Raw genomic sequence first — 14,650 nt, forward strand, 5'->3', positions numbered from 1 at the left:
GCTTTGGGGTTTCTGCAGCACTTTGGTAGGACACTTGCAATTTTAAGGAAATGCTGGATTCAAATCTCTAGCTCTTCTACTTACTAAATGAGAGAATTTGGACAAACGATTTAATATTTATGAGTCTTCATTTCCTTTGTACAGTAGGGATGTCGGCACTTCCCTGTCTATAGCAATGAGACAGTATAGATCATATAAAATAAATACGCTTTGTAAATCCAAAGGCGGTATACATATATTAGTTTTCACTATTGTTATTTCAACAATACTTGATTAATCTTCTTATTGCAGTAAGTATGTTAGGTGTTACTCCATTTCTTACAAATGTTAACTAAAAAGTAGAGGTCAAAAGGGGCTTACCCAAAGTTTTATTAAACTTTATTAAACATTAGAGAATGATCCAGGATGTTCTTATCTTCAGAATTGAAGCAAATTTGCCATGTTTCCTAAGGAGAGGCCCAAAATTCTCTGAACTAGTAGGAAAGAAGATTACAACAGGGGGCTGTAGATTATAATAAATAAGAAACTGTTGATAAATAGTAAATTATGACTCATTGTATATGGTGCTTTTATTTCAGGAATACTTCCAAAGTCAAGTGAAGCCCATTGCAGATCTTCTGGGATGGAATGATGTTGGAGACCACCTTACAAAGTTATTTCTTACATTTTTAAAACTAATTTTCATTTAATATTTGTGTATGTTAAAACATGTTAAAAAGTGCTCACGGCCCCAGTTTTGTGTGTATTTGTTTTTTAAGGTTACTCCGTGCCTCCGTGTTAGGGCTTGCATGCAAAATGGGAGATCAAGAAGCCTTGGAAAATGCTACCCAATTATTTCAGCAGTGGCTAAGTGGGACTGTAAGGTGACTGTTCATGTGTTCATTTCTAGAGGACTTCAAACTTAGAAATGAAGAATTAAAATCTCTGAAACACTGTTTCTTCTTCTAGGCTTCCTGTAAATCTCAGGCTTTTGGTTTATCAGTATGGAATGCAGAACTCTGGCAATGAGACTTCATGGAACTATACTCTTGATCAATACCAGAAAACTTCATTAGCTCAGGAAAAAGAAAAACTGTTGTATGGATTAGCATCGGTGAAGAATGTTACTCTTTTGTCAAGGTAAGTTTTTTTTGTTGTTGTTTTTTCTGTTCATATGAGTGGCATTTGATGGTTTATGTGTCACTGTCACTTTAAGATGCGAATTAAAGTAGGATACATTTCCAAGAACATCTATTAAATCTTATTTTTCCCGGCAAGAAACAAAGTATCCATGTAAGAGTGGAATAAAGACATGTAATCTCATATGAAAATATTCTGGGAGTAGGCAGTTTCTAGTTGTGAGCAGTGGTTCAACATTTTCATTCAGGACCTGGGGTGTTTCTCTTTCTGTTCTGCCATCCTCGCCATGTTGGATGTCTCATAACCTCTAGAGCTCCAAATATTTTTGTCTTCGCACAAATATGTTCAGTGAAAGAAGAACACGAACAAAAGAGTTCCTCCTCACAAAGCTTTGTCTTTTATGCTTAAAGGTGGGTTATCTCCGCTTCCCCTAATAACCAGAACAGGATCACACTTGATCGTTCTGGGTTATGCTCTAGGTCTACTACTGGATCATTTGCCAACAGGATGTTCTTGAATTCCTTTGACTGATTTGGGCCATCATCGTACTCTGAGCCTGGGGTAGGAGCCTCCCTACTTCCCTAGGATCAAGGATACCTTGACCCAAGCCCAGAACAAAATTGGTTTCTGTGAGCAGAGAAGGAGTATGTGCCACAATATGCATATCACGAATCTTCTGCCACAGTTATTTATTGCATTTACTTAGCCAACACTTACGATGTCCTTTCTATGTGTAAGTATATAAATTGTGGGAATAAAAATGAATAAGGCGTGACATCTATCCTTGAGAAACTTATAGCTCATGAGAGAGACAGAATATAAATAGGAAATTACGATGTAATAACCAATTTATAAGGACTATTGCAAGCAAAGCCAACAATACTCCTTCACCATCTTGCTTTGGGGTAGATGTCAATTCTGCTCTTCGCCCTAAAATAGTCTATCAAGAACTTGATCATTTTTCCATGATTTTCCATGATTTTCCATTGATTCATTGATCCATTATTTTGATGGCACTGTGCTGATCATCTGATGAGAAAATTAGCAAGTGTTTACATGCCTTACTAAGACTCTTGTGAATTAGAGGTTGAGTGATAAATTACACAAAAATTCAGGACTACCAGTAAAGTGCAGTTTCTGGAAATTCAGTGGTCTAGAGTACGTCATGATATTCCCTCTAGGTACAGTCATGGCATAGAGTTAATAAAAACCTATTGATTTGGTCACGTAATTTATCTTGGACTGCTTTCCATTAGACTGTAATTATAGCTAATTAATCTAACCATATAGGTTACTTTAGAAGGTTGTTTCTTACAATCTAGGGAAGGACAAATAAGATGTAACTTTTATCCTTTAGAAAATAAAAGTATAAGTACTTTCCCTTAATTTACTGGCTCTTTGTTTTTTAGTTCAGGGGGATAATAGGTAAGTGGGTGAAGTGCTTGTATACAATAAATTCAATTAATTTTTTAAAAGTTAATAGTTAACATTTTGAATTGTTTTTCTATTTGTGTTTTCTTAGGTATTTAGATTTTCTCAAGGACCCAAACCTTATTAAATCTCAGGATGTGTTTACAGTCATCCGATATATCTCATACAACAGCTATGGGAAGTACATGGCCTGGAATTGGATTCAGCTCAACTGGGAATATCTAGTCAACAGGTGGGATAATCAGATAATGGCTTGTTGTTCTCTTTGTTTGATACCATCGATAAGTTCTTTCTTTTTCTCTTTGCTGTACTTTCTCTGACATCTATACAATATCTGGAATGGCATATTATTAGAAGTAAAGGATCATGGTATTTTCTTTCTAGGGAAGCAATAGACTAGTTAATTTTAGGCCTAATTCTTTTTCTGGAAAATGTTGTTTCCAACTGATCTACAGAATTCTGAAGCCTGGAGAGATACCTAAATTGCATTATTTTTAGTTTGGTTAAAACAAGTTAATATAACTCTCTCTGTTGTGTTAGCACCTAGTATAATGTCAGGCACATATTTAATTCTCAAGATTTAATGAAAACTAAGTGAGTTTCTGGACTTAGGTTCAAACTGGAACCTTATATCTTACTGAGCTTATATGGGTGATAATATTTATCTCTCTTGAGCAGATAATTATACTTTAGGTATTAAAGGGACCTATATTTTCCAGGCAATAGCAATTTTAAAATGGGAAGAAGAAAGGACAAGAGAGGAAGAAATCAAACTAAAGAGATGCTTTCCCAAATTTCTTATTTCTGCAGCCCCATTTAGAAGAAATGTTGCTATTCTTGGTCCTAATCCTCTAAATTTAGTGGTTATTCCCATTAAATTTTTTTTCTATGGAATATAAAATGCATATAGATGATATATCCCAAATAAATGTGTAAACATTGACAAAAGACCTTTATTGTCTGTAATCCCCATACCGTGAAACAGGCCCTGTTATCCTCTCCTAATCTCTCCTGTTTTCCCATCAGCACTACCTCATTGATAATGACTGCCTTATCAGAAATACTAACTATGAAGATAACTTTTAATTCTTTTCTCTTTTCTACCCCACAATTCACCAGGCTGCCACTAGGTTCATTCACATTTCTCATCCTTCTGAGATCCAGATTATATCTTATTATCTTATTATAACTTATTATATCTTTCAACTAAGATACCCTACATTGCTTTTGCCTATTTGTGATAAAGTTTTGCCTTTTCTGTTCTTGCTGTGATTGAGTGTAACTGCTCATCCGTCTCTATAAAAATTGACTGGTGTGTGTGTGTGTGTGTGTGTGTGTGTGTGATGCTTTGTCCATCTGTTTATAACTTTTTCAATGAAATGCATGACTTAGAATTAATAAGTCTTCCTATTGGGAACATGTTGTTATCTGGAGGTAACCCTTCATGTTATGCAACCTGGTACCTTTCATTTGCTTAATACATGCCTAGTGACATGTAGTGAGTATTTTGTTTTAATCAAAAAGACTATAAGTCTTTCATTTTTTTGGTACATGCTGCAGGAAACCTACGCAGATGAAGAAAAATGCTTACTTTTGAATTATTGTAAAAAACTAAATAAATAATGTTCCATTTTGCATAATAAAATGGCAATTCCCTTATTGTTTATTAAATATAAAGTACTTTTCAAGGCCTATTTGAATAGTTCTGGTGTGATTTATTTAAGTAATACATTTTTCATTTTAAAAAATTAGTTCATTGTTGTGCCTCTTAATAAGAACTAGAAAAAAGAGGTGTTATTTTGTCATAGAAGTCATAAACATCTGTCCCTAAAATAAATTTATTAGACCTAATTTTGAATTTAAAAAAAATAATAAATTGATGTACTATTTCCAGTGCCAGTTCCAAAACCCTTGCCCAAGGCTTTTAATATTTCTTCATAGTCTAATGATCTAATTCTCATGAGGTATTATTTCACATAGCCTCAAACATAAAATTATATTACAACCACATGTTGAACACAAAAATAACGCCCAATATTAATTATGGTTAGTTTGAATAAATAGAATTTCCCTGCTAAAATTGGATAGGATGAATTAAACAAAAATGAGCAAACTTTACACAAATATTTCCAAACTCTTGAATATTTTCCAGAATCCAGAATGAGTGATTTTCCTGCCTAGGTTCCCGAACAATTTATTGTCATCCTAAAATAAATAAGCTGCTTTTTTTTTATAAAGGGCTTTGTCATGTGATTTATATGACGACTGATGGCCACATCATTAATACCCTTTCTAGTTCGAGACTTAATCAAAACGTTCCAAAGATACTTCTGCAATTAGTCTTTGCTTTTATTTATCCCAGTAAGGTCTTAGATGAAACCGTGAATGTGAATGAACTCAGCAAGTCAGTAGTGTGGTGTGCTAAGGTTTGATTTTAATTTATGACTATGGTTGAAAATTAAGTCAATGGGACATGACTGAAACCATTTAAAGACTGCCTCATAGACAAAAAAATTTAGTAAGAATTTAATTAAAAGCTTTATGTGCATTGAAGTAATTTCTTTTGGATAATATGATAATACTTATGTAAATATAAGTCCAAGAAGATGATCATTATATAATATTATTTTTTAACTATTTAAGATAAATCCTTATTTTAGTTTTAAAAGTAATTAATATGATAAATATACAGCAAGTTTCCCTTTAAATGTTACACTTTTTATGATATGGGTTTATTGAGATAAACATATTTTGTTCTTACATTTTTAGTTTTTATACAGATAGTTACAGTCTTTATTCAATCTATTCATTGCTAATTCCCCAAAATATCCTTTAATTTGTAGTCACTAAGAAAAAAATTTACTATTAACTTTGCCCATTTTTCCAACCCTTGCTAATACTGAGAGGTGTCTTTAGAAATATCCTTGCTAATGAAAGACCTAAACATGAGACAGGAAATCATCAACATCCTAGAGGAGAACACAAACAGCAAGCTCTTTGACCTTGGCCACAGCAATTTCTTCTTAGACATGTTGCCGGGGCAAGGGAAACAAAAGCAACAATGAACTACTGGGACTTATCAAGATAAAAATCTTCTACAAGGTGAAGGAAACAATCAACAAAACTAAAAGGCAGCCTTCTGAATGGGAAAAGATATTTTCAAGTAACATCTGATAAAGGGCTAATATCCAAAATCTGTAAAGAACTTATCAAACTCAACACCCAAGAAACAAATAATCCAGTTAAGAAATGGGCAGAAGATATGAACAGACATTTTTCCAAAGAAGACATCCAGATGGCTAACAGACTCATGAAAAGATGCTCAACATCAGTCATCATCAGGGAGATACAGATCAAAACCATGATGAGATACCACCTCACACCTGTCAGAATGCTAAAATTAACAACACAGGAGAAAATAGGTGTTGGCAAGATGGAGAGAAAGGGGAACCCTCCTGCACTGTTGGTGGGAATTATTCCTTTCTGAACTGTTGGTAGGAATGAAAAGTGGTGCAGCCACTCTGGAGAATAGTATGACACTTCCTCAGAAAGCTAAAAATAGAACTACCCAATGATCCAGCAATTGCACTACTAGATATTTACTTAAAGGATGCAAAAACACACCTTTGAAGGATGTCTATAGCAGCATTATCAACAATAGCCAAACTATGGAGAGAGCCCAAATGTCCATCAACTGATGAATGGATAAAGAAGAGGTGGTATATATATATACAATGGAATACTACTCAGCCAACAAAAAGAATGAAATCTTGCCATTTGCAATGACCTGGGTGGAACTAGAGTGTATTATGCTAAGCAAAATAAGTCAATCAGAGAAAGACAAGTACCGTATGATTTCACTCACATGTGGAATTTAAGAAACAAAACAGATGAACATTCAGGAGGGGAAAAAGGGGGGGGGGACAAATCATGAGAGACTCTTAACTATAGAGAACAAACCGAGGGCTCATGGAGGGAGCTGGGAGGGGGATGGGATAGATGAGTGATGCGTATTAAGGAGGGCACTCGTTATGATGAGCACTGGGTGTTATGTGCAAATGATGAACCAGTGAACTCTACTCCTGAACCAATACTGAACTGTATGTCAGCTAACTAGAACTTATAGAAAAAAAGAAATATCCTTGCTAATTGAGTGTATAAAAACTGATATCTCATTTTAAATTATAATCCTTTTATCCAGTAAGTATTGTATAACATATACTATAAGCCTGGCACTGTGCTTGACATTGAAGATATAATAGAAACAGACTTGGATCTCTGTCATGGACCTTAGGGTCTGGTAATGGAGACCAATATTAATTAAAGAATCACACAAATACATGTACACTTCAAACTGTAATAATTACAAATAGAAGAGGTTCCAGTCACACTGAAAGAGTGTAAAAGGGAAACTGACCAAGTCAAGAGAATTTGGACATTAAGGGCTTCCCTAAGGAAGTGAGGGTTGAACTGAATTCTAAAGGAAGAGCAGGAGTTATTTAGGTGAACAGGAGGTGAAGCATTCCTGGCCGAATACCTTCTATCAGAAAAGAGAAAAGAGGAGGGACAACCTTTGCAGGGTCAGTTAAGATTTGGGCTGTTGTTATAAGGGCAGTGCTAAATCACTAAAGGGTTTTAAGTAAGAAAGTGAAATGATTGATTTTACTTTGAAAAGAAAACTCTGGTGGTAAAGCACAGACCTAAATGGGGACCAGAGTGAATTTGGAAAAGCAGTTAGAGAGCTATTAGCAGTCCCAACAAAAGATAGTGGTAGACTGGACTCTGGATATAACAATGAAAATGAAGAGGTAAGAACAACATTAGAAATAGGACAGAAGTGAGGTGACAAGTATAATGCCTGGATTTCTAGAAAAGATAAGGAAAGGGAGAACAATGAATTCCGTTTTCTATTTATGATGCTTTTGAGTCTCTTTTGAGATGTTGAAGTGAAGATTATTTCAAGGAAGTTATAGTCCCTTGTCAAATGCTACTTAAGGTTTGAGTAAATCCAAGACAGAAAAATGCCCATTAGATTTATTGGCATAAAAGCTATTGGTAACTCTAGGGGCTCCTGGGTGGCTCAGATGGCTAAGTGTCTGCCTTCGGCTCAGGTCATGATCGCCAGGTCCTGGGATGGAGCCCCATGTCAGGCTCCCAGCTCAGTCGGGAGTCTGCTTCTCCCTCTCCCTCTGCCTCTCCCCCTGCTGTGCTCTCTCTGCCTCTCTCTCTCTCAAATGAATAAATAAAATCTTTTTTTTTAAAGATTTTATTTATTTATTAGACAGAGATAGAGACAGCCAGCGAGAGAGGGAACACAAGCAGGGGGAGTGGGAGAGGAAGAAGCAGGCTCATAGCGGAGGAGCCTGACGTGGGGCTCGATCCCATAACGCCGGGATCACGCCCTGAGCCGAAGGCAGATGCTTAACCGCTGTGCCACCCAGGCGCCCCTAAATAAAATCTTTTTAAAAAAGAAGCTATTGGTAACTCTAGAAAGAATTTTTCAGTGGAGTGATGGTGGCAGAACCTAAATTGAATCAAAGTAATAAATCAATCACTGGAGAGGAAATGAAGATATTAAATGTAGAGAACTCTCTCGAAGAGTTTGACTATGAATGGAGAGGTGAGAAAAAGGATATTAAGAGAGATGCCAGATCAAGGAAGAGAAATTTTTTTTCTTTGTGGAAGATAGTTTTAATATGTTTAATATATTTTAAAGCTAATAAGAAAGACCCAGTGAAGAATGAGAGATTTAATATGTAAGACAGAAAAGATTCTTTTAAAAATAAAATTTTTAAGAAAGTGGGGAGAGGGGTGCCTGAGTGGCTCAGTCGGCTAAGCGTCTGCCTTCGGGTCAGGTTATAATCCTAAAGTCCTGGGATCAAGCCCCTCATTGCGCTCCCTGCTCAGTGAAGGGGCTTGCTTCCTCTCGCTCTGCCTGCTACTCTCCCTCCTTGTGCTCTCTCTCTCTGTCAAATAAATAAATAAGCAAAATCTTAAAAAAAAAAAAAAGAGAGAGCTAGTGGGGAGAAATTGGAGACAATGCACAGATGATAGAAGAAAAATAGGTATCTTTGTATGTTTGTAAACTAAAAGATATAGGAGTTACTATGCATTTTCTCTGTAAATTAGAAGAAAAGTCATCTTTGTTGAAGAAGGAGGGAAACAGGAAGATGTCTGGAGGTTGGAAGAGAGTGAAAAACTTGTAAAAAGTAATTCAGGGATTAAGAGAATGAACTGACCAGGGTAATGTAGGAGGACTGTCAACATGGAGGGTCCATTTAAGATTGGTACTCACGAATTTGTCATGAAACCTCTTGGAAAAAGTTGGGTGACCTCCCTGGACAGATTAGCAAACACAGAGGAAATGGGCAGTTGATTTCATCCAAAACTGAAGTTTTGCTAGAAACAAGTTGTTGAACTGTAAGGGAGTTTACGGCTTAGGAAAAAAAAATGTTATTGAAAGTGGCATACCATGAAATCTAAACTATATAAGGAAACAAATGCAAGAAAAGGAAGAGCTGATGGTCCAGGAGAAAGTAAGGATAGGGATGGTCAATGGCCCAGAAATCCAGATAAAGTCAGAGAATGGTCATAGTGAAAACTGACAGGTAAATTTTATCATGGAGGGTGCATGAATGAACAATTTTAGAGACAGTGTACTTATGGATGATCGCAAGGTATGATCATGGGAATTGGAGGCCAAGGTAAAGATATCATTAGGAATGAGAATGTAAAGAAACTAAGGAGCTGAGATGTTGTATTTGTCATCGATGTGGACCTTGAAATCACAGCTTGGAGTAGAGAGAAAGACTAGGAGTCAGGTGCATAAATTAGATGAGGGGGGATAACTAGCAGGAACAGAGGTTTTTAAAAAGAGTGGAGAAATAATGGTCTGTAATCCACAATGGGAGAATGAGCACATTAACTCCATTTCTGACCTGCTTTTCTGAAGGATGTGGGAAAATAAACATTATCGAAATGAGAAGAAATATTCCCTGGAAAGGGATAGTTCCAGAAGGCTAGGTGGAAGGGATCAAGAGATTGGGAGATGTCGGAGTCTGTCAAGGGCGAGGAAGTACAGCATATACATTATTGGGACAGCATTGAGAATAGACGCCTCAGAGTCTTATATTTGGGATAATGACTGATGACATTAAGTAAAGGGAAACTGCTTACGTTAGACTACTAAGACATGAAAGAGGAAAGACATGGTGAATTTCAATTCAATGGTGTCTGTTTTAAGAGTGAGCACTGGACCTAGTTCACTGAAAATCATGGTTAATTATTAGAACATTTCCTGTTTTTTCCCATTGGTACATTTTCTCTTTATGTTTCTTTTGCAAACTGCTGATTCATTTCTTTGATAATTTCACATTGGCATATTTCTCCCTTTTACCAATTGGTAAGTGTTCTTTGTATAGTGAAAATATTTGCTCTTTTCACAATAAAAAAATGAATTTTGACTTAATTTTATGAGCTTTTTAGTACAAAAATTTTAAAAACACACACAACAAACTTTATTAGCTTTTATCTCCATGGCTTCTGCTTTTGTTATGTGATAATTTTTAAATGTAAAGTTTCTTCTTCTGCTGTTTACCTCTCCTACAGCAATATGTGTTCTTTATCCTTCCACGGCATTCCGGTGGTTCAAAGTCAATACATACTTCTTGTGGTTGTTTTTCTCACACTGTGATTGGTTGCAATGAGATTTTTATCTGTAACACAATTATTTGTATTATGGTCTGTTAGAAAATTTCTGATTCTTGCTCTTTAAGAGAGAAAGTACGACAGGGACAAGAATAGAGTATCATCTCTAAAGTCTTATCTTTGCACTTAGCTTCAAGTGTCTTTGCGTAGCCTAATATGGATCATATAGGCTGATACAGACAAATACAGTATGCAAGTAGCTAATAAAGCTTTTTGGAGGAAGAATAAATAGCTTATGTTCAAATTTCTGTACCTGTGGTAAGATGCGTGGAGGATTTATCAGGGTAAAGGTGACTAGAGCTACTCCGCTGTATGGGAAACACAGAAATGCAGCAGCTTAAAGGACTTACACAATTATTTCTCACTCATGTTAGTCTACTGAAGTGAGCACTCCAAATTGTTAAAGCGTTCTGCCCCATAAGGCCTAGGACCTTATCCTGTCGGTGTGGTTGAAGCTTGGAAGAAGGGGAGAAAAAACCAGAAGTCCAAGGCAAGCAATTTTCCTTGACTTAAGCAAGGAGGCAGAGAATGAACGTGGCACTTCTGCTCCTGTTCCGCTGATAAGAACAGAGCCTCCCATCTGCACGTAGTTGTGAGGGAGGTGGAGAAATGTAATCTCTATCTGGGTTCTCATGTGTGCAGGATAAAAGAACAGATTGGGGGAGTCCCACCAACAGTCACCACATCTGGGATGGTGTTGTGGCTCTGTATACAAAAGGGCTGAAGGATGTACTAAGATTTTTCCTGTAATAGAAATTTTAAATTAAATGTGTTTACTTACTGTGTTTTGGTTACTTTAAAAAAAAATTACTGTTTTTTTTTTTAAGATTTTTATTTATTTATTTGACAGAGAGAGAGGCAGCCAGCGAGAGAAGGAACACAAGCAGGGGGAGTGGGAGAGGAAGAAGCAGGCTCCCAGTGGAGGAGCCTGATGTGGGGCTCGATCCCAGGACTCCGGGATCACACCCTGAGCCAAAGGCAGACGCTTAACGACTGAGCCACCCAGGCGCCCCTAAAAAAAAATTACTGTTTTTAAAAACCCACAAAATCAAAAGGAAATGTCCATGTCTAGAGAAAGGATTTAAAGTTCGAGGCACTTATATTCCCTCTTACTTCCTGAAATTTCTCTCCAGGTACACTCTCAACGACAGAAACCTTGGCAGGATTGTCACAATAGCAGAACCTTTCAACACTGAACTACAGCTCTGGCAGGTATGAAGTTAAATCCCTCTATACTTGTCTGGGAAGAACAGAATCAAACTTTTTTTTTTTTTTTCAAATGGAAATGGTGTTTTCTCTATTCAGATCTCAGACGACAAGGAGAAAGAAATAATTCTTATATCTAATTAAATGTAGACCTATTTTTTCTAAACTGAAAACAAATCAAATAACCAAGAAACAAAGTGTAAAAGTTGAGAAAGCTAAGGCCTTAAAAGGCCTAGAAGGCTACGTGAGACCTTTCAGCTTACCAAAGTGTGGACGGTATGTCTCCCCTGTCCTCGTAAATGTAACCTAGAATAAGATAGTCACGATTTGATTCCTTTCAAAATTCATAGTTTTGGAATTCAAAGACATTTAGGTTTCAAACATCTCAGTTCCAGGGGGGAAAATGCTTATTAATATTGGAAAATTGAGATTGTATGAATTTTCCGTATATTACATTGGAATGTTAACATTCTTCTGAACAAAATAATTCTTATTTTTATAAGTGGCAGACACTACTATGATTGACTTTGGGGGAGGATTTTGGAAGAAAGACAAAAGAGAGAACCAAGGTTAACAGAGATGTTATTATGAGGCCTTAATAAGGCAACTGAAAGTGTATGAAAATATTCCCAACTGCTGAAGTGAAAGGCTAAGCAAAGCCCACATCCCACAGATCGGGTTTTCCAGGGACCATGCTGGTGAATGCACAGAAAATAGAGAAACAGCAGGAGTACAGAGGGGCACGCAGCCGCTAGTGCGCTGCTGTCCTTCCCCAAGATGGCAGAGCCTCTCTGGACCCGACATGCTGCCAAAAGTCCAAACGCCATGGGTAATGATTGCCAATCTGAGAGACGGGCTCAGTCTCAACGATGCACCAGGACATGTAACTCACTGCTGTGCAATGATAATGAATTTCCAGGGACGAAAGAAACAAATCCAGTTTGTAGATAAAAGCCTTGAAGACTAACTGGGCTGAAAATGACTTTCTTAATTATTTCCCTCTCTTTTCTAGATGGAGAGCTTTTTTAAAAAATATCCAGATGCTGGAGCAGGAGAAACACCTAGGGAGCAAGTGCTGGAAACAGTTAAGAACAATATCGAGTGGTTAAGGCAAAACAGAGACACCATAAGACAGTGGTTTTTGGATTTACCTAGGAACGGTTAATGTGTCTAAATATCATATTTTAATTTTGTGAACCTATTGTTTCTCCTATTACATATTTGGTGGCCGAATTTACAAGCACAATGGAAGGAGTCTTATACGCAGATACTGCTTTTGCTAAGTGGTGTGTTTCTATGTCTTGCAAAGCTTTTAAGTTGTTCTTTGTTTATGAAGGAAGATACTAAGAGAGTAGTTAATGTTCTCAGGGATTTCTTCTAAGTGTACTTCATAGGAGATTCTTTGCAAACTGAAGAGAATTTAATAGCCATTTTAATGTCTTTAAATATCATTCTTTATATCTTATACCTGTGAAAATAGAACAATTTGGTCTTAGCTTTACATTTTTAGTACCAAAGAAACACCACTTAATCTTCTCTCTTGATTGATTTTTAAAGTTTAAATACCAGTACTTGAGGGACCAAAATTACCATCTTAATCTTTATTTTATTATTCAGAATTACACATATCTCATATCATTGTATTCACATGTGTCCTACTCCTTTAAATCCTACCAAAGCAACTGAGGTTTAAATTTTACTCAAGGATTGCATGAATTAGCCAAAGAAATCGCTATTGCCTTTACTATAAAATCAACAAAAGAACTCTCTTCTCCTTTTTAAAATAAATCTGAATGATTAACCTGAAGAAAATATGTTGTTTTCCAGTGTCACTTTACTCTCGAATAATAATGACTGCAGCATTCCCCAAATAATTTAGCATGAGGCAAATACAATTCAAGAACCTAGCCTTTTTCATGCTTGGTACTCTGTCATCCTGCTCCATTCCCTACAAAGCTCCTTCAAATATGCTATGAAATTAGAGGGAAGATAGTGCTTAACTTTGCTCCATGGATTTTAGAGAAAAAAGACTAAATAATTGGAAACTGGTCAGGAAAGAGAGAAGGCTGATTATTCCATAAAACTAAATGGAATTAGAACTTAGCTTTGATCTAACCTAGCAATCTAAGTGTGAAAATGAGGAAACCCATGTATGTCTCCAGCATGACTCTGCATATCTGAGGATATATCTTCTTATAGATAACTTTTATGTATAAGCCCTTAGATCCTAATCCATACAGAATAGCACTGATCAAATTTATATTCGTGACGTGATTAAAGACATCAATTTTGTAGAAGCCGGTGGCAAGAATATGTTTAATATGGCACTTGATGCCTCGTAGAGCCACAATGTAAGTCCAACAGACAGCAAAAAAGGTAAATGACTACATTTCAGTCTGCTATATCTAGAAAATCAAAATTTATGTGGAACCTTCAAATAATTTAAGATTGATCTGATGATAACTGAAGCACGTGAAAACAAAATCTTAGCTTTGACTTCAGCTACATAATAATGTGCCTTAGTTAAATACTTTCAGACTTTGTAAACTTTCCTACTGCTATTTCTTAATTATTGCTTCTTAATCTACACAGCTAAACTGACAAACTCAAATGCAGCCTGAAGGGGAGAAAGATTTAAAAAAAAAAAAAGAAATTTCCAGATGAGAACTTTAAAAATACTATTTTAAGTGACTTCAGAAGAAAAAACACATTAACACCATAAATCATCAGGAAAGCCCTACTATCCTCATGAGGTTTAACACCCTAACTTCAAATTACTCACAATCAAAACCAGCACTTGAAGTCTATGTATTGTTTCAAGTCGATGAGGAGTGGGATGGTTTATCTTCCTGCTTTATGTAATAAACACATTTTTTAAAGAAAAATATAAGTTGAGGGGGATGGTAAATGAAACAATACAACTTGCCTCCAAGTCATTCTGTTTCATTCCATTTTAGGCACTAAAATGGAAAATGAATTTTTAGTTCTCTTTACTCCACATGCAAAAGAGCTGCGCACACTCTGTCGTAACAACTTCAGTAGTCCATCAGGGCCTTCTCAAACAGCATCTGGTTTTTAAAAGGCTAATGACTGATAGGTAGACCTATGCCAAGAACAATTTCCTCTCTGCTTGCTGGTTTGTCCTGATTTTCACAAGGGAGGAAAATCAGTATATTGTTTCCAAAAT

At 36.2% G+C, this 14,650-nt stretch overlaps 1 protein-coding gene across 1 annotated transcript in view; it reads left to right on the top strand.

The window, feature by feature from the left end:
- The window catches only part of ENPEP (glutamyl aminopeptidase), an 82,035-nt gene extending 68,760 nt beyond the window's left edge, over positions 1-13,275 (top strand). The window contains exons 15-20 of the mRNA XM_026499187.4: positions 579-652; positions 759-863; positions 949-1,119; positions 2,642-2,782; positions 11,391-11,469; positions 12,476-13,275. Of these exons, the coding sequence (XP_026354972.1) occupies positions 579-652; positions 759-863; positions 949-1,119; positions 2,642-2,782; positions 11,391-11,469; positions 12,476-12,628 (723 nt within the window). The 3' untranslated portion in view covers positions 12,629-13,275. The remainder of the gene's footprint in view (positions 1-578; positions 653-758; positions 864-948; positions 1,120-2,641; positions 2,783-11,390; positions 11,470-12,475) is intronic.
- The last annotated feature ends 1,375 nt before the right edge of the window (positions 13,276-14,650 follow it).

The sequence above is a fragment of the Ursus arctos genome, unplaced genomic scaffold (assembly GCF_023065955.2).
Source record: "Ursus arctos isolate Adak ecotype North America unplaced genomic scaffold, UrsArc2.0 scaffold_11, whole genome shotgun sequence".
NCBI classification, from domain to species: domain Eukaryota; kingdom Metazoa; phylum Chordata; class Mammalia; order Carnivora; family Ursidae; genus Ursus; species Ursus arctos.